The 19,897-nt window shown below is 47.7% G+C and overlaps 3 protein-coding genes, 1 long non-coding RNA gene and 1 other non-coding gene across 5 annotated transcripts in view; 3 read left to right on the top strand and 2 right to left on the bottom strand.

The window, feature by feature from the left end:
• The window catches only part of LOC144485434 (uncharacterized), a 664,084-nt gene that overhangs the window by 224,107 nt on the left and 420,080 nt on the right, over nt 1–19,897 (top strand). The gene's annotated exons all lie outside the window — the stretch shown is intronic.
• LOC144485414 (histone H2A-like) lies at nt 4,506–8,891 on the top strand. The gene is made up of 2 exons (XM_078203596.1): nt 4,506–4,897; nt 8,737–8,891. The coding sequence occupies exons 1-2, from the start codon at nt 4,612–4,614 to the stop codon at nt 8,889–8,891; spliced, it is 441 nt and encodes a 146-aa protein (XP_078059722.1). The 5' UTR covers nt 4,506–4,611.
• LOC144485437 (histone H3) lies at nt 9,664–10,074 on the bottom strand. The gene has a single exon (XM_078203610.1). It carries the CDS (start codon nt 10,072–10,074, stop codon nt 9,664–9,666), a length of 411 nt encoding a protein of 136 aa, XP_078059736.1.
• LOC144485406 (histone H4) lies at nt 11,404–11,715 on the bottom strand. The gene has a single exon (XM_078203591.1). It carries the CDS (start codon nt 11,713–11,715, stop codon nt 11,404–11,406), a length of 312 nt encoding a protein of 103 aa, XP_078059717.1.
• Nucleotides 12,331–12,413, top strand: trnal-caa (transfer RNA leucine (anticodon CAA)). Its single transcript has one exon. It is a non-coding gene; the product is annotated as a tRNA-Leu (tRNA).

The following is a 19,897-nucleotide window of genomic DNA, read 5'->3' as shown; positions in this document are numbered from 1 at the left end:
TTGCAGCATAACCCCACGGCTCTTAAACTCCAACCCCCTGTTAATAAAAGCTAACACACTATAGGCCTTCTTCACAGCTCTATCCACTTGAGTGGCAACCTTTAGAGATCTGTGGATATGAACCCCAAGATCTCTCTGTTCCTCTACAGTCTTCAGAACCCTACCTTTGACTCTGTAATCCACATTTAAATTAGTCCTACCGAAATGAATCACCTCACATTTATCAGTCCAAAGATGTGCGGGTTTGGTTGATTGGCCAGGTAAAAAATTGCCCCTTAGAGTCCTGGGATGCGTAGGTTAGAGGGATTAGCGGGTAAATATGTGGGGGTAGGGCCTGGGTGGGATTGTGGTCGGTGCAGACTCGATGGGCCGAATGGCCTCCTTCTGCACTGTAGGGTTTCTATGGTTTAAACTCCATTTGCCATTTTTCAGCCCAGCTTTGCATCCTATCTATGTCTCTTTGCAGCCTACAACACCCCTCCACCTCATCCACTACTCCACCCAGCTTGGTGTCATCAGCAAATTTACTGATCCACCCTTCAGCCCCCTCCTCTAAGTCATTAATAAAAATCACAAAGAGCAGTGGACCAAGCACTGATCCCTGCGGCACTCCGCTAGCAACCTGCCTCCAATCCGAAAATTTTCCATCGACCACCACCCTCTGTCTTCGATCAGACAGCCAGTTACCTATCCAATCGGCCAATTTTCCCTCTATCCCACACCTCCTCACTTTCATCATAAGCCGACCATGGGGGACCTTATCAAACGCCTTACTAAAATCCATGTATATGACATCAACTGCCCTACCTTCATCAACACACTTAGTTACCTCCTCAAAAAATTCTATCAAATTTGTGATATTAGCCTGTAACGCCTTCTCTTCCTCAAAAACATGTCCCCTCTCCTTGGTGAACACTGAAGAAATGTATTCATTCCTCACCTCGCCTATCTCTACTGACTCCATACACAAGTGCCCACTACTGTCCTTGACCGGCCATAACCTCACCCTGGTCATTCTTATATTCCTCACATAAGAGTAAAAAGTCTTGGGGTTTTCCTTGATCCAACCCGCCAACGACTTCTTGTGTCCCCTCCTAGCTCTCCTAAGCCCCTTTTTCAGCTCATTCCTTGCTAACTTGTAACCCTTAATCGAGCCATCTGAACCTTGTTTCCTCATCCCTACATAAGCTTCCCTCTTCCTTTTCACAAGACATTCCACCTCTTTCGTGAACCATGGTTCCCTCACTCGGCCATTTCCTCCCTGCCTGACAGGGACATACCTATCAAGGACATCCAGTATTTGTTCCTTGAAAAAGTTCCACTTTTCATTAGTTCCTTTCCCTGACAGTTTCTGTTCCCAGCTTATGCCCCCTAATTCTTGCCTAATCGCATCATAATTACCTCTCCCCCAATTGTAAAACTTGCCCTGCCGTACGGCCCTATCCCTCGCCATTGCAAAAACAAAAGACACCGAATTGTGGTCACTATCTCCAAAGTGCTCTCCCACAACCAAATCTAACACTTGGCCCGGTTCATTTCCCAGTACCAAATCCAATGTGGCCTCACCTCTTGTCGTCCTATCCACATATTGTGTCAGGAAACCCTCCTGTACACACTGCACAAAAACTGCCCCATCCGAACTATTTGACCTACAAAGGTTCCAATCAATATTTGGAAAGTTAAAGTCCCCCATGACAACTACCCTGTGACCCCCACACATATGCATAATCTGCTTAGCAATTTCTTCCTCCACATCTCTATTACTATTTGGGGGCCTATAGTAAACTCCTAACAACGTGACCGCTCCTTTCCTATTTCTACCCTCAGCCCATATTACCTCAGTGAACAGATCCCCCTCGAAGTGCCTTTCCGCAGCCGTTAAACTATCCTTGATTAACAATGCCACTCCTCCACCTCTTTTACCAGCTTCCCTACACTTAGTGAAACATCTATACCCCGGAACATCCAGCAACCATTCCTGTCCTTGTTCTACCCACGTCTCCGTAATGGCCACAACATCGTAGTCCCAAGTACCAATCCACGCCCCAAGTTCATCTACCTTGTTCCGGATGCTCCTTGCATTGAAGTAGACACACTTCAACCCACCTTCCTGTCTACCGGTACCCACCCTTGACCCTGATACCTTCCCCAATACCTCACCACCCTCACTGACTTCTGGACTACAACTCCTTTTCCCACTCCCCTGACAAATTAGTTTAAACCCCCCTGAAGAGCCGTAACAAATTTCCCTCCCAGGATATTGGTGCCCCTCTGGTTCAGGTGCACCCTGTCCTGTTTGTACAGGTCCCACCTTCCCCAGAATGTGTTCCAATTATCCACGTATCTGAAACCCTCCCTCCTACACCATCCCTGCAAACACATGTTTAACTGCACTCTCTCCCTGTTCCTCAACTCGCTATCACGTGGCACCGGCAATGTACCAGAGATGACCACATGTTTTGTCTTGGCTCTCAGCTTCCAGCCCAGCTCCAGAAATTCCTGCTTTAAATCCCTGTCCCTTCTCTTACCTATGTCATTGGTACCAATGGTACTTGTGACTGTTTCCCCTCCCCCTTCAGAATCCGGAAAACACGGTCTGTGACGTCACGGACCTTGGCATCCGGTTGGCAACATACCATCCGTGAGTGTCTTTTGCTGCCACAGAACCTCCTATCTATCCCTCGAACTAACGAGTCCCCAATTACTATAGCCCTCCCGCTCTGCCCCTTACCCTCCCGAGCCACAGAGACGGACACAGTGCTGGAGATCCTCTCACTGCGGCTCACCACTGGTATGTCATCCCCCTCAACCGTATCCAAAGTGGAATACTTGTTGCTAAGGGGTACGACCACCGGGGATCCCTGCACGGACTGCTTTCTCCCAGCCCCTCTCACCGTCACCCATCTGTTTTCATTCTAACAGTTTATCTCTCTGCACCCTATCAAATCATTCACTGTAAACATCTCACTCACATCACCACTTAATCTTCCATGTTCAGGTTATTACAGGACTAGTCTTTGCAATCTGTCCTCATCATTTGAGTCTGGCATCACTGGTGAAATTCTGCTGCTCCCACTCCAAGGCCAATCTAATCTTCCTGGGATGAACACAGTGATCGAAATGGGGTCTGAACAGAGTTTTCTCCAACTGTAACACAAATTCCAATCCTTCATAGACTATTAGCTTTATTACTTCACCTTCCAGTTAATGATATCTGTACACTGGGGGAGGTGATGGCCGAGTGGTATTATCACTATGCAATTAATCCAGAAACTCAGCTAATGTTCTGGGGACCCGGGTTCAAATCCTGCCACGGCAGTTTATGGAATTTAAATTTGATAAAAAAATATCTGGAATTAAAAATCTACTGATGACCGTGAAGCTATTGTCGATTGTCAGAAAATCCTATCTGGTTCACTTCCTTTAGGGAGGAAATCTGCCGTCCTGACCCGGTACGGCCGTCATGTGACTCCAGAGCCACAGCACTGTGGTTGACTCTCAACTGTCCTCTGAACAAGGGCAACTCAGGATGTGCATTAAATGCTGGCCAGTCAGCGATGCCCATGTCCCACAAATGAATTTTTAAAAAACACGGCCCTCTGTTCGTCTGCAGTTTCCTGCATCTCGCCACAAACATAACCACTCTGCTCGATTACATCACAAGGACGTTTCAAACTAAATGTGTTCCCAAGGATAATCTGTTTCTGTCACTATGAACTTTTCTCGTTGTTCTTTCAGCCGGTGTAAATCCAGAGAATGGAAGGGATGGAGGGAAAAATCTTTCCCGAATCCTATTTGGTCATCATTCCAATAACATTTGGGTGAGGAAATCTAATCGTCAGTCTCTGTGAAAAGCTGTATCCGGCACCTTCCTATTCGAAGGTTAGAATGTAAAATGGAATAACTTCGACTGCTGTTTGTGTCTCCTGCCCTGTAAACCAAATACTGACCCAGAATTCACTCACTGCCTTCGCTTTGTGCTGAAAACTGTTATTATTCTGTTGTTTTCACAGCTCCAAAATGACCCCATTCGCGGCTGTTTTTCACGGTAACGGTCCCTTCTCTCAATTCCTGAAATGTTCATTGATTCATCATTTTATTCACAGTAATTCTCCGCAGGGTAACATTCCGGAGTGGGATTATTACAGAGCGGAATAAGGACAGTGTGCGGACTCGATCCGGCTCCCTGTTTCCTGTGAAGGAGAGTGGGTTCTGATTGAAGACGAAACGGAGTGTTTTCCTTCTGGGAATGCTGTGAACAGGGATTGATTCCCGCCCGGAACAGTTAGAAAGCGATAGGAGAATGAAGCACATTGAAAGAAAATGTTAAAGCCGCGCCTGCGATTGGTGACAGGAAGAGCTGAATAAAAGCAAATCAATAGAAGGGATTTGAAATCTCTGACTAAGGGCGACATTGATTTGAATTCGCTCCTTTCCCACAATGAAATTGGCGGGCTTTTGGAAATGGACAAATTCTCTGCTTCTGCCGGTTGATGTGGGGAAATCCCGCCCTCTTCTGTTTCCAGTGAGCTGATTGGTGAAGAATATAGGCAAATGAGGTGAATAGAGCAGCGGCCAATCAGAGGAGCTGTCAGTTTATAAGAACAGTCAATGCTGGAGAAATTGCTGATTCTTTGTGAAAGTGTTTGTGAGATTGTGCAGATGTCTGGAAGAGGAAAGGGCGGCGGGAAAGCTCGGGCCAAGGCCAAGTCTCGCTCCTCCCGGGCTGGACTGCAGTTCCCGGTGGGCCGTGTTCACAGGCTCCTGAGAAAGGGCAACTATGCTGAGCGTGTGGGTGCCGGAGCCCCGGTCTATCTGGCTGCTGTGCTCGAGTATCTGACCGCTGAAATCCTGGAGCTGGCCGGGAACGCGGCCCGGGACAACAAGAAGACCCGCATCATAAAAGTTATAGTCAGGTAGTGACACCAGGGTCTCGGAAGGAAAACACGTGGGTCACGGTTAGGAGGGGTAATAGTCAGAAGGGTGATGTGCCAGAAAGCACCCCAGTGGCAGTCTCCCATAAGAGAAAGGGATGGGCAACAGATGGGAGAAGGGAAGGGAGTGAGCAGTCTGTGGAGGGATCCCCTGTGGTTGTCCCCCTCCACAATAGGTATATTGTTTTGGATTCTGTGGAGGGGGATGACCCTCCAGGGGTAAGCCACGAGGACCAGATCGCCTCCACGGAGACAGGCTCAGGGGTCCGGAAGGGAAAGAAGGGGTTTAGGAGAGCGATAGTTGTGGGGGACGCAATAGTTAGAGACACGGACAGGCGCTTCTGTGGGACTGAACGAGAATCCAGGATGGTAGTCTGCCTCCCGGGTGCCGGGGTACTGGATGTCTCCGAGAGGGTAGGAAGCATATTTAAAAAGGAAGGTAGTCAAACGGATGTGATTGTACACATTGGGGGAAATGATGTAGGTAGGAAGAGCAGGGGGGTCATACGAGAGAAATTCAGGGAGTTGGGTGCTAGGCTAAAAAGTAAGACCTCCAGTGTAGCAATCTCTGGACTGCTCCCGGTGCCTAGTGCAAGTGAGGCTCGGAACAGGGAGATTCTACAGTTGAACGCGTGGCTAAAGGACTGGTGCAAGAGGGAGGGTTTTAAATTCATAGATAACTGGGAAATCTTCAAGTCAGGATGGCAACTGTACAGAAAGGATGGGTTACACCTTAACTGGAAGGGAGCAAATATCCTGGCTGGGAGTTTTGCTCGAGTGTTTCGGCAGGATTTAAACTACTGTGGCAGGGGGGTGGGGAACAAAACAGGAGGTCAGTAAATACTGAGGCTGGGGTCGAGCTGGGGGCCAGGGCAAGGCGAGCTAAGAAGAGGAGCACTCTGGAGGAGGAGGACCTGACTGGGCCTGGAGGTCTGGAGTGCATCTGCTTCAATGCGAGGAGTGTAACGGGTAAAACAGACGAACTTAGGGCCTTAATGCTTGTGCGGAATTTGGATGTGGTTGCGGTGACGGAAACTTGGTTAAAAGAAGGACAGGACTGGCAGCTGAATATTCCGGGGTATCAGTGTTTTAGGCGAGACAGAGGAGGGGCTAAAAAAGGTGGGGGAGTAGCGATATTAGTTAAGGAGCATATTACCGCGGTGCAGAGGGTAGACAACTTAGAGGGGTCATGTACTGAGTCCCTGTGGGTGGAACTCAGAAACAGGAAGGGTGCAGTCACTATGCTGGGGGTGTACTACGGACCACCCAACAGCCCACGGGAAGTGGAGGAAAGGATATGTCAGGAGATTCTGGATAGGTGCAGAAAACATAGGGTTGTTGTAGTGGGGGACTTTAATTTCCCTGGCACAGACTGGAAAGTGCTTAGAGCTGGGGGACCGGACGGGGAGGAATTTGTAAAATGCGTACTGGAAGGTTCTTTGGAACAGTATGTAGATAGCCCGACTAGAGAGGGGGCTATACTGGACCTAGTTCTGGGAAATGAGCCCGGTCAGGTCGTCAAAGTTTCGGTAGGGGAACATGTGGCAAATAGTGACCACAACTCTGTTAACTTTAGGATAGTAATGGACAAGGATGAGTGCTGTCCTACGGGCAGGGTGCTAAATTGGGGGAAGGCTGACTATAGCCGGATTAGGCAGGAATTGGTGGATGTTGATTGGGAGAGGATGTTCGAGGGTAAGTCCGCGTCTGGCATGTGGGAGTCTTTTAAGGAACTATTGATAAGGCTGCAGGATAGGCATGTGCCTGTAAAAAGGAAAGATAGGAAAGACAGGATTCGAGAGCCGTGGATAACCAGGGAAATTGAGGATCTGATTAAAATGAAAAGGGAGGCGTACGTTAAGTCCAGGCAACTGAAAACAGATGGAGCTCTGGAGGAATACAGAGAGAGTAGGAAAGATCTCAAACGGGGAGTTAGAAGGGCAAAAAGAGGGCACGAGATGTTCTTGGCAGGCAGGATTAAGGAGAATCCTAAGGCATTCTATTCATACGTTAGGAACAAAAGAGTTGTCAGGGAGAAAATCGGACCTCTCAGGGACAAAGGAGGGGAATTATGCTTAGAACCCAAGGGAATAGGGGAGATCCTAAATGAATACTTTGCATTGGTATTCACGAAGGAGAGGGGCGTGTTAACCGGGAGTGTCTCGGAGGGAGGTGTTGACCCGTTAGAGAAAATCTCCATTACAAGAGAGGAAGTGTTAGGTTTTTTAGGGAACATTATAACTGACAAAGCCCCAGGGCCTGATGGCATCTATCCTCGACTGCTCAGGGAGACGAGAGAGGAAATTGCTGGGCCTCTGACGGAAATCTTTGTCGCTTCTTTGGACACGGGTGAGGTCCCTGAGGATTGGAGGATAGCGAATGTGGTCCCGTTGTTTAAGAAGGGTAGCAGGGATAACCCAGGAAATTATAGGCCGGTGAGCTTGACGTCCGTGGTAGGGAAGTTGTTGGAGAGGATTCTTAGAGACAGGATGTATGTGCATTTAGAACGGAACAATCTCATTAGTGACAGACAGCATGGTTTTGTAAGAGGGAGGTCGTGCCTTACAAATTTGGTGGAGTTTTTTGAGGAAGTGGCAAAAACGGTTGATGAAGGAAGGGCCGTGGATGTCGTCTATATGGATTTCAGTAAGGCATTTGACAAAGTCCCACATGGCAGGTTGGTTAAGAAGGTTAAGGCTCATGGGATACAAGGAGAAGTGGCTCGATGGGTGGAGAACTGGCTTGGCCATAGGAGACAGAGGGTAGTGGTCGAAGGGTCTTTTTCCGGCTGGAGGTCTGTGACCAGTGGTGTTCCGCAGGGCTCTGTACTGGGACCTCTGCTATTTGTGATATATATAAATGATTTGGAAGAAGGTGTAACTGGTGTAATCAGCAAGTTTGCGGATGACACAAAGATGGCTGGAATTGCGGATAGCGAAGAGCATTGTTGGGCAATACAGCAGGATATAGATAGGCTGGAAAATTGGGCGGAGAGGTGGCAGATGGAATTTAATCCGGATAAATGCGAAGTGATGCATTTTGGAAGAAATAATGTAGGGAGGAGTTATGCAATAAATGGCAGAGTCATCAGGAGTATAGAAACACAGAGGGACCTAGGTGTGCAAGTCCACAAATCCTTGAAGGTGGCAACACAGGTGGAGAAGGTGGTGAAGAAGGCATATGGTATGCTTGCCTTTCTAGGACGGGGTATAGAGTATAACAGCTGGAGTCTGATGATGCAGCTGTATAGAACGCTGGTTAGGCCGCATTTGGAGTACTGCGTCCAGTTCTGGTCGCCGCACTACCAGAAGGACGTGGAGGCATTAGAGAGTGCAGAGAAGGTTTACCAGGATGTTGCCTGGTATGGAGGGTCTTAGCTATGAGGAGAGATTGGGTAGACTGGGGTTGTTCTCCTTGGAAAGACGGAGAATGAGGGGAGATCTAATAGAGGTATACAAGATTATGAAGGGTATAGATAGGGTGAACAGTGGGAAGCTTTTTCCCAGGTCGGAGGTGACGATCACGAGGGGTCACGGGCTCAAGCTGAGAGGGGCGAAGTATAACTCAGACATCAGAGGGACGTTTTTTACACAGAGGGTGGTGGGGGCCTGGAATGCGCTGCCAAGTAGGGTGGTGGAGGCAGGCACGCTGACATCGTTTAAGACTTACCTGGATAGTCACATGAGCAGCCTGGGAATGGAGGGATACAAACGATTGGTCTAGTTGGACCAAGGAGCGGCACAGGCTTGGAGGGCCGAAGGGCCTGTTTCCTGTGCTGTACTGTTCTTTGTTCTTTGTTCTTTCATCCCCAGACACCTGCAGCTGGCCGTCCGCAACGACGAGGAGCTCAACAAGCTGCTGGGAGGAGTGACCATCGCTCAGGGCGGGGTGCTGCCTAATATCCAGGCCGTGCTGCTGCCCAAGAAAAGCAGCGCTGGGGCCGCGAAGAGCAAGTGAAGCGCCCATTCTTTAATCTGATAACCCAAAGGCTCTTTTCAGAGCCACTCATTATATCTGAAAAAGGGCGACCTGGTGTCTATCGGTCAGTTTCTGCACTGCTATTCACAGCACAGCTGTTTCCCGCTTTGTTCTATCAATCCGTACTATTGACACATACAGTATTTTAATGCAAGTTGCTGCTGTTTATTGGGGAAACTATCCCAGTGAACATAAATGATCCTATTTCAAATATAATTGCTTTAAAATGTGATAATCTGCGAGGACATTCATCTGCAGCCCATCGGTCTTCAAAGTCAGTCACTATCTGGAAAAGTGTTAATTATTGTCCATGCGAATGTGCAAGCGTTTCTGCAATGGCTATATCTGTGTGAGTGGGCTCCTGTTTGAGACATGCTTCATATTCTGAACCTAATTGACGCAATTTTCAACACTCGCTGCGACTCGAAACATGTGCGGAGAAAGTGGATTTGCGGAATTATTGCTCGGAAACTGAAATGATCGCAGGTTTAATAAAACCACTTTAAAATTGAATTGCGGTAGAATTGTTAACGGCATCGTTTTTACTCCAACCATCAAAGGATTGGAGATATGAATGACCTCAATGCAACGGAGAGTTAATTGCAACATTGAGGTTTCAGTACTGGAGTCCTGGGAATATTCTGTCCTGGGAATTCAAACACTAGAATCGTTAACAGGAGATCGCAGCTCTTTCATTTGCCGATTTGGTGGCTCTTAAAAGAGCCGTTGTTGTACGTGGTGAAGTCGGGGTTTAGGCGCGTTCCCCGCGGATGCGGCGGGCCAGCTGGATGTCTTTGGGCATGATGGTGACTCGCTTGGCGTGGATGGCGCACAGGTTGGTGTCCTCAAAGAGCCCCACCAGGTAAGCCTCGCTGGCCTCCTGCAGGGCCATGACGGCCGAGCTCTGGAAGCGCAGGTCTGTCTTGAAGTCCTGAGCGATCTCTCGCACCAGGCGCTGGAAGGGCAGTTTGCGGATCAGCAGCTCGGTGGATTTCTGGTAGCGGCGGATCTCCCTCAGAGCCACAGTGCCGGGTCTGTAGCGATGAGGCTTCTTCACTCCGCCCGTGGCTGGAGCGCTCTTCCGGGCCGCTTTAGTAGCCAGCTGTTTGCGAGGAGCTTTCCCTCCGGTCGATTTGCGCGCTGTCTGCTTGGTCCTGGCCATTTTCTGAGCGGATTCAGCACAATCTCTGAGACGCAAATTGTCTGTCCTGCATCCGCCTTCTTAAACTCTGTGAGGAACCGCCCCCAGCGGGAATTGGCCCAGGAAGTTTCAATCAAACTCTGACCAGGGAATTAATGTCTGTAACTCAGGTTCTGATTGGTTCAGTTGTTTTGTTAACCGCGCCTTTCAGAAATTGGGCCGTTTTCGATGCAGGAAATAGCCGTCTGTATAAAAGACTTTATCCCGTCCTTATTAAAACAAACATTACTCGAAATATTGAAGATTTGAAGTCTATCTCCCTGCACTTGGTGCTTTAGACCCTTTCCCCGCTCTCTGGGCTGTTCATTCCCAGAATCTCCCGCTGTTCCACTCGATCCCTGTCCCTCTACTCTCCAGCCCATTCAGATTTCCCCTCTCCTGCCGCTTGTAACATTCGCCGCCGTTTCCGGGGGAAAGGATCAGAAATCCTTCTCTGTGTCTCCCTGAAGCCGGTGTGAAAGGGGTTGAGTCTGTTGTTTGTCACAGAGAGTGACTTCATATTTGTCCCGTTTGACATTACTGAATAGAGCCGTTTGCCGCCCGTGGCGGACAAATGTTCAGAAATGAAACCTCTTTGTAAACTAATCTTACAGCAGAATATTAATTGAGAATCTATTTTTAATAAGTTAAGAATTTGTCTCAATTCCCTTTCCCGCGCTGAAATTGGCGGCATTTCCCCCAATTCAAAATTTCTGCTGGTTGACAGTTGAAGCCAATGATTGGCTCAATGTTCACATTCGATGCTCTGCGATTGGTTCAGAGCTGCGAATGCGGAGAGGATGGCCAATCAGAAGCAGGCTAGGGTTGGAGCGGCTCAAATTGCGGGTTTGTGAATGACTGAGCGGAAACTGATCAGTTTCACAAAGCCTGTCAGTTTCAGTGCAGGAAACAACCGTCTGGGGGCAAATAGCATCACAACTGGGACTGGTTCCAGTGAACGATTCACCGGCTGCTGCTACTAAACTCCGCTATTCCAGAGAAAGCTTTGATAAACTCTATCCAAACACTGGGTGATTAAACAGGAGTGATGTGGCGTTTCACTGAGGGCACATGTCAACTGGGGGCTGCTTCGACAATACACTAAATTTCAAAAACAATCCGCATCGCTGCTCCAAATGAAATGTTAAATTCGTTGATTCCCGCACTGTAACCTAAACAAAACAAACATGCATCTCAAACACTGAACAGCCTATCCAATCCCCCGTCCCCAGGTCACTGCTCTCTCTGTGAAGCGGTGAGTGGCCCTTAAAAGAGCCTTTGTTGTGTGTTCGGTAGGAAGGATGCAGTTGTTCAGCCGCCGAATCCATAGAGAGTGCGGCCCTGGCGTTTCAGAGCGTACACCACATCCATGGCAGTGACCGTCTTGCGCTTGGCGTGTTCAGTGTAGGTGACCGCATCCCTGATCACATTCTCCAGGAAAACCTTCAGCACCCCGCGAGTCTCCTCATAGATCAAACCCGAGATCCGCTTGACACCGCCACGGCGAGCCAGGCGGCGGATTGCTGGCTTGGTGATGCCCTGGATATTATCACGGAGCACTTTGCGGTGCCGCTTTGCTCCGCCTTTACCCAGTCCTTTGCCTCCTTTCCCTCTGCCAGACATGATGATTCTTCACTCAGATCTCTGCACAATATGAGAGGAACTCTTTCAGGCTCCTTTTATACAGCCCGCCCCGACCTGACTGAGAAAGGCGGAGTGAGAGCAGAGAGGGGAGGAGACAGAGTGAAGATTAAACACAGAGCGGGGAGGGAGGAGAGAGCCGGACTGACACACACACACAGAACGGCCCCTGATCTTTCAGCTCCACCTCCAGTTTCTGCAACCGCCAATTTCAACCCGTTTATTAACAATGGAAGCGAAACACAGCTCCCCACACAAACCCTTCCAGAGCCGCCCTTCACACACAAGAGTTTCTACAAACCCGGAGCATTGAAATATGGAATCAAAACAGAAAATGCTGCAAATAATTAGCAGCTCCGGCAGCTTTTGTGAAGAGAGAGAGAGACAGAGTTAACGTTTCGGGTCGTGACTTTGTTCTTTTGTGTTTTTAGACCTGGTCCCGTAATAATTCCCAGTCAGTCATATTCCGACCAAAACACAGTCGATTCGATGGCCAGAATCTTCCTCCGGAACATCCTCACACACATCTGCTTCTCGCTGTTTGCAAACACTTTATTGAAGCTGTTTCGGGCAATCTCCTGTGTTAAAATTAAGGGAGTCAGGATGGCCGAGCGGTCTAAGGCGCTGCGTTCAAGTCGCTGTCTCCTCTGGAGGCGTGGGTTCAAATCCCACTCCTGACATTGATTTTTGGCTAAGAATTGCCGTCTCAGAGCGCCTGGGTTCGATTCCCGGCTGAGGTCTCTGTCTGTGTGGAGTTTGCACATTCTCCCCGGGCTTCCTCCGGCTTCCTCCGGTTTCCTCCCGCACACCAAAGTGCCTGTCAGGTTGATTGGCCATGCTAAATTGCACCGGAGTGTCCGGTCAATAGATAGGGTAATGGGGATCCGGACTGGGTGGGATTGAGGTCGGTTCAGACTCGATGGGACGATTGGCCTCCTTCTGCACTGCAGGGATTCGATTAAAAATTAGGCTGCAATGCGGTATTTAGCCGCCAGTGTTACTGTCTCACACTGAATCTACCAGACATCTTTATTATGAGAGAAAGTGGCGATTGAACAAATGTGAAATTCAAATGAAATTCAGCCTCTGCTGTGTTTTGCTTTAGTCTGAATTTGAAATGATCTCTATTGAGAATGAGCCGGGCCGCGGGACAGGAATCATTTTCTTGCGGGATCAGCTCTTTCCTGAGAGATGTGGGTGGCTCTGAGAAGAGCCTTTGGGTTCAGAGGTTTACAATTTGCTCGGGTTGTTTCACTTCTTTCCTGACGCTTTCTTCGCTTTTGCTGCTTTCACTTTGGGTTTGACTTTCGATTTAGTCACTTTTTTGACAGACTTTCCACCCGTCACCTTCTTCACAGGAGACTTTTTCTTCAGGGCTGCTTTCTTCACCACCTTTTTTGGAGTTGCCGCCTTTTTGCTGCTTGTTTTCTTCACTGTTGATTTCTTCACTGGAGTTCTCTTTGCTGCGGGTTTCTTGGCTGCGGGTTTCTTGGCTGCTGCTTTATTTGTTGTCACCTTCTTGGCCGCTGTTTTCGTTACTAAAGATTTCTTGGCTGTTGGTGTCTTCACCTTCTTTCCCATTTTCCCCGGGCTTTCCTTCTTAGCGAGTTTGAAGGAGCCGGAGGCGCCCTGTCCCTTTGTCTGCACCAGAGATCCTGTCTCCACCTTCCTCTTGATCGTTAACCTGATCTGGGAGACGCGCTTCCCCACATCCACTCCGCGGCCAGCCAAAGCTTTCTTTATCGCGGCCAGGGACATCCCCTTGCGATCGCGGCATCCCGCCACAACATTGAGGATCTGCTCGCCCAACTTGGGACCGGCTGCCGCAGGTCGGGGAGCCGCCTTCTTCTTCTGGGAGACTTCACTTGAGCGGGAGCGGCTGGAGGAGCCGTTTCGGCGGCTGCAGTTTCAGTCATATCCGAGAGTGTGTGGAAAATCCTGTGTGAGTCAGAACTGGATCCGAAATGAACCCAGTGGTGGCGGCACAGAGCAACGTAAAGGCAGAGAGCGGACGGAGCAGAGACAAGCTGCTGTCAGCTCCCGGCTCCTCCAACCTCTCTGTGTTTCTCTCTCCTCACAAACTCTCCCATTGCAATGAAATTCCACCTCTCCAGAGATCCAGCTCACATCCTTCATGTCTCTGACACACGAATGTTTGCTGTTGAAAAGGTTTCACTCGAACTGAGTACTCCGTTTTCCACTGAAACCCGTTTTACTGCTGCACTGATCGCGCTCTCACACGCGATAGCTGACATGTTCTCTACTTTTCCACTGAATTCTTCAATTTAGCGAAACAATTGCCTTGAAATCTCACTTTGGGGCTCAGCAGGGGGATTAAGGGAATCTTTGATTGGAAAATTGTTTTATTTTACACAAGAGAGACTCGGAGATCTCATGATCAGAACAGACACACAAACACAGTTGGATTAGTCTGACCCGCCCGTCCCTTTCATACACTCTCTCTTACACAATATTCACATCTATACATTCACAGGACAAAACTTTCACCAAATGTAAGGTCCCAGGACGGAATTTCTCCTCCTTTTAGCCTTTCCTCTGTATTCCGCGGGGTTCGTTAGAGTTTTTCACCTCAGTAACTGTTAAACACTGTGAAGCCCCCTCCCTGCAGATTGTCTTTGAATTAATTCATGGAATGTGAGTGTCGCTGTCTGGGTCAGCATTTATTGCCCATCCCTAATTGCCCTTGGGAAGGTGGTGGTGAGCTGCCTTCTGGAACCGCTGCAGTCCATGTGGTGTACGGCCACATTTGTTCACCAGATTCGCGGCAACAGCCAATTATATCTGTTTTTTTTTCAGTTATTATAGCGATTGCAGACATGATTGTGTTTCTTTAGGGCGAAGGACAAATTATCTGCTCTCGGAGTCTCTCAATTTTCCTGTTTTATTTGTTTCTCTTGCACTGACAGGTAACAGTAAATCACAACCTCAACAACCAGTGACAGCCAGTTAAATAATCATCCCCCACTCGCTGATAATGGAGTTTCTGACAGTGGCAGACAGTTTCTGACCATCCTCCAATTGGGCCCGAAGGTAACTAGATTCAGTGTCAGAGCTGGACTTTCAGACTGAGGGGGTGGCAGAGCCAGGTGAATGATGGTGGTGACTGTGCGAACATTTGACCAAGGGTCAGTTCCTGGCCATCACAGTGGTAATTCATTTAATTATCTATCGCAGGTCAGAACAGTAGGTGGGCACTCCTAAAATAAAATTCACTAAAAATTCTCATCATCGCTGTGTTTCTAATGGAAAATCCACATTCAATTTGCTTTCAGCTGAAACGTTGTTCAAATGAAAGAAAAGGCCTCAAAACTAATCAATGAGTTCTCAGTCAGAAACAATTGTAAAACGAAAGGTGGGCTAAACTGTCCAGAAAAACGAGACAAGCCAAGTTCAATTTACAAACTGTGCTGTGGACACATCTGGTGTTTGATGAAATCAGCAACTCAGGAAGTTCCTTAATTATAACTAATGAAAATAACGGTTGTTTAAGCAGAGTGAGCGATGGTGCTATAGGGGTGAGCAAAACTGCCTTCCAAGCAGATGACCCAGGTTTGATTCCTGGCCAACGCATTGGTCATTTATTTCGAACCTTATCCGCGGCCTCTTGTGTTTTAAACTGAGTGGACAAAAACAGGGCAAACGAAACATTTGACAAGAATGAAATAAAATGCAGATAGCTTTTTCATTTTTTGTTCGGACATAATTATTTATTGATGAAAAATATTGGAAGAGAAAAACAAGTCTCTGACCGAATAAATGAATTTTCAGCCAGACACAAAGACTCAAAGTAAAAGTAGAAGAACAAATTTCAGCTCCCACACGGTGTGCTGTGCAATCCTGGTGCCTGATGAAGTTAATGTGAACGTTACTGAGGTGGTTACATTATTCAGACAAATAAGAGCTGCCAAAAGATAAAATACTGGAAAAACTCAGCAGGTCTGACAGCATCTGTAAAGAAAGAAAAGAGCTGACATTTCGAGTCCAGATGACTCTTTGTCAAAGCTTTGACAATGGATCGTCTGGACTCGAAACGTCAGCTCTTTTCTCTCCTTACAGATGCTGCCAGACTTGCTGAGATTTTCCAGCATTTTCTCTTTTGGTTTCAGACTCCAGCATCCGCAGTGATTTGCTTTCATTCTTTAAAGAAGCAGCTGCTGTGGCTGCGTGGTCAAGGCGTTGGATTTGAAACCCAATGGGATTTCTCCATGCAGATTCGAACCCTGCTGGCAGCAAATGTGATTGGAAATGTTTGCTTTAGGCAGCCACAGAATTGCAAATCCTATTTTTTTGGAATGAATTCTTTGGATCTCCAGCATGCTTTCAGCTACATAATAGGAAGGTGAGCTTGGAAAGGACACTTGAGTGTCCTCAGTCTGGCAAGGACAAGATAGGCCGAATGGGTTCCTTCGGTGCTGTTACATTTCTCTGGTTGTTTCTAAGGTCATGATGTGGAGATGCCGGCGTTGGACTGGGGTGAACACAGTAAGAGTTTTAACAACACCAGGTTAAAGTCCAACAGGTTTATTTGGTAGCAAATACCATTAGCTTTCGGAGCGCTGCTCCTTTGTCAGATGGAGTGGAAATGTGCTCTCAAACAGGGCACAGAGACACAAAATCAAGTTACAGAATACTGATTAGAATGTGAATCCCTACAGCCAACCAGATCTTTAAACCTGTTGGACTTTAACCTGGTGTTGTTTAAACTCTTACTCTTTCTAAGGTGCCATGAGGAAAATCAAAGCATGAGCAGAGTGACAAAGGCATCAACAGGGGCACAAGGACAAAACAAGGTCTCATGTCAGAGGAAGGTTTTTATAAATGACACACAGAACATAAGAAATACATTTATTTAATTGAGCTGGACCCTGAAAGATGAAACAAACTTCGAACCAATCAGTGCCTGTCTGAGAACTGGCAAGGAATATGGCTCACATTGATCCGGTTCGTGTGAATTTTTTTAGAGAATAAAAGAATCATACAGTACAGAAGAGGCTCTTCGGCCCATCGAGTCTGCTCTGACACGGAAGAAGCATCTGACCTCCAATCGAATCGCATTTACCAGCACTTGACCCATGGACCTGAATGTTATGATATGCCAATTGCTGAACACATACTTTTAAAGGATGTGAGGCAACTTGCCTCTATCATCCTCCAAGGCAGCGCATTCCAGACCATCACTACCCTTGGGTAAAAATGTTTTTCCGCACATCCACCCTAAACTTCCTGCCCCTCACATTGAACCTATGTCCTCTTTTTACTGACCCTTCAACCAAGGGGAACAGCTGCTTCCTGTCCACTCTGTCGATGCCCTCATAATTTTGTACACCTCGATCAGGTCCCCCCCCCCTCAGTATTCTCTGCTCTAAAGAAAACAATCCAAGCCTACCCAATCTCCCTTCAGAACTTACATGTTCCATCCCAGACAGCATCATGGTGAATTTCCTCTGCATCCCCTCCAGTGCAATCACATCCTTGCTACCTTGTGGCGACCAAAACTGCACACAGTACTCTAGCTGTGGCCTCACCAAAGTTCTATGCAATTCCAACATGACATTTTATTGCAATCGATGCCCCGATTGTTAAAGGCAAGTGCCCCATATGTTTTTTTTTTCACCATCCTACTAACATACCCTTCTACCTTCAGAGATTATGGACAAACACGCCAATGTCCCTTTATTCCACAGAACTTCCAAGTGCCCTGCCCTTCATTGAATACTTCCTTGCCAAATTATTCCTTCCAAAGTGTGTTACCTCACATCTTTCGGGGTTAAATTCCATCTGCCACTTATCTGCCCGTTTGACTATCCTGTCTATGGCTGAGGGGATGGTGCAGGAGGGAGGGGTTCAGGTACTTAAGCATTTGGGGCTCGTACTGGGGAAGGTGTGACCTCTATGAGAAGGATGGTCTACACCTTAATCAGAAGGGGACCAATATCCTGGGGGGTAAATTTGCTATGGCCATGCAGGGAGGTTTAAACTGATTCGGGGGGGGGGGAGGGATCCTGAGTAGTGGGGCTGAAAGTGAGGGATGCATGGATGGGGACTGCAATGCACGGCATTGCAGAGGTGGGGTGGAGCAGGGTTTGAAATGTGTATACTTCAATGCCAGGAGTATTCGCAATAAAGTGGGTGAACTTGCAGCGTGGATCAGTACCTGGGACTTCGATGTTGTGGCTATTTCAGAGACATGGATAGAGCAGGGGCAGGAATGGATGCTGCAGGTCCCGGGGTTCAAATGTTTTAGTCGAAGGAGGGAAGGAGGTAGAAGAGGGGGAGGGGTAGCATTATTGGTCAGAGATTGTATCACAGTGTCAGAGAGGAGGTTTGATGAGGACTTATCTGTTGAGGTAGTATGGGCGGAGATTAGAAATAGGAGAGGAGAGGTCACCCTGTTGGGAGTCTTTTATAGACCTCCTAAAAGTTCTAGAGAGGTTGAGGAAAGGATTGCGGAGTCAATCCTGCTTAGGAGTGAAAGTAATAGGGCAATTGTTATGGGGGATTTTAACTTGACTAATATTGACTGGAATTGTTATAGCTCTAGCTCGTTAGAGGGGTCAGTTTTTGTTCAAAGCGTGCAGGAAGGTTTTTTGACTCAGTATGTAGACAGGCCAACTAGAGGTGAGGCTATATTAGATCTGGTGCTGGGAAATGAGCCAGACCAGGTGCTAGACTTGGAAGTTGGTGTGCATTTTGGTGATAGTGACCACAATTCGGTTACGTTCACCTTAGTGATGGAAAGGGATAGGCATGAACCTCGGGCCAGTGGTTTTAGCTGGGGGAAGGGTAATTATGAGGCTATTAGGAGAGAATTAGGAAACATAGGTTGGACTAGGAGATTACAGGGACTGGGAACGTCCGACATGTGGAGTCTTTTCAAGGAGCAGCTACTGCGAGTCTGTGATAGGTATGTCCCTGTCAGGCAAGGAGGAATTGGTAGGGCTAGGGAACCGTGGTGCACCAAAAAAGTTTCTTTGTTGGTTAAAAAGAAAAAGGAGGCTTATGTTCGGATGAGACGTGAGCACTCGGGTAGTGCACTAGAAAGCTTTAGATTGGCTAAGAGGGAGTTGAAGAGCGAGCTTAGAAGGGCTAAAAGGGGACATGAGAAGACTTTGGCGGATAGGGTTAAAGAGAATCCTAAGGCGTTCTATAGGTATGTCAAGAACAGAAGGTTGGTTAGGGCAAGTTTAGGGCCAGTTATAGATGGCAGAGGGAAGTTATGTGTGGAACCGGAGGAGATTGGTGAAGCATTGAACCAATATTTCTCTTCGGTGTTCACGCAAGGGGACATGAATATAGCTGAGGAGGACACTGGGTTGCAGGGGAGTAGAATAGACAGTATTACAGTTGATAAGGAGGATGTGCAGGATATTCTGGAGGGTCTGAAAATAGATAAATCCCCTGGTCCGGATGGGATTTATCCAAGGATTCTCTGGGAGGCAAGAGAAGTGATTGCAGAGCCTCTGGCTCTGATCTTCAGGTCGTCGTTGGCCTCTGGTATAGTACCAGAAGATTGGAGGTTAGCGAATGTTGTCCCATTGTTTAAGAAGGGGAACAGAGACTTCCCCGGGAATTATAGACCGGTGAGTCTCACTTCTGTTGTCGGCAAGATGTTGGAAAAAATTATAAGGGATAGGATTTATAGTTATTTGGAGAGTAATGAATTGATAGGTGATAGTCAGCATGGTTTTGTGGCAGGTAGGTCGTGCCTTACTAACCTTATTGAGTTTTTTGAGAAAGTGACCAAGGAGGTGGATGGGGGCAAGGCAGTGGACGTGGTATATATGGATTTTAGTAAGGCGTTTGATAAGGTTCACCATGGTAGGCTTCTGCAGAAAATGCAGATGTATGGGATTGGGGGTGATCTAGGAAATTGGATCAGGAATTGGCTAGCGGATAGGAAACAGAGGGTGGTGGTTGATAGTAAATATTCATCATGGAGTGCGGTTACAAGTGGTGTACCTCAGGGATCTGTTTTGGGGCCACTGCTGTTTGTAATATTTATTAATGATCTGGATGAGGGTATAGTTGGGTGGATTAGCAAATTTGCTGATGACACCAAAGTCGGTGGTGTGGTAGACAGTGAGGAAGGGTGTCGTAGTTTGCAGGAAGACTTAGACAGGTTGCAAAGTTGGGCCGAGAGGTG

The sequence above is a fragment of the Mustelus asterias genome, unplaced genomic scaffold, assembly GCF_964213995.1.
Source record: "Mustelus asterias unplaced genomic scaffold, sMusAst1.hap1.1 HAP1_SCAFFOLD_194, whole genome shotgun sequence".
NCBI lineage: Eukaryota > Metazoa > Chordata > Chondrichthyes > Carcharhiniformes > Triakidae > Mustelus > Mustelus asterias.
Note: the sequence above shows the minus strand (reverse complement) of the source record. Positions and strands in the feature narration are given on the sequence as shown.

Excerpts from the sequence above, each read along its gene's own strand:
- LOC144485414 (XM_078203596.1), top strand. The coding sequence starts at position 4,612 with ATGCTGGAGAAATTGCTGATTCTTTGTGAAAGTGTTTGTGAGATTGTG. Across the intron at positions 4,898-8,736 it reads GGACAACAAGAAGACCCGCA|TCATCCCCAGACACCTGCAG; the intron begins TCATAAAAGTTA and ends TTCTTTGTTCTT.
- LOC144485437 (XM_078203610.1), bottom strand. The coding sequence starts at position 10,074 with ATGGCCAGGACCAAGCAGACAGCGCGCAAATCGACCGGAGGGAAAGCT.
- LOC144485406 (XM_078203591.1), bottom strand. The coding sequence starts at position 11,715 with ATGTCTGGCAGAGGGAAAGGAGGCAAAGGACTGGGTAAAGGCGGAGCA.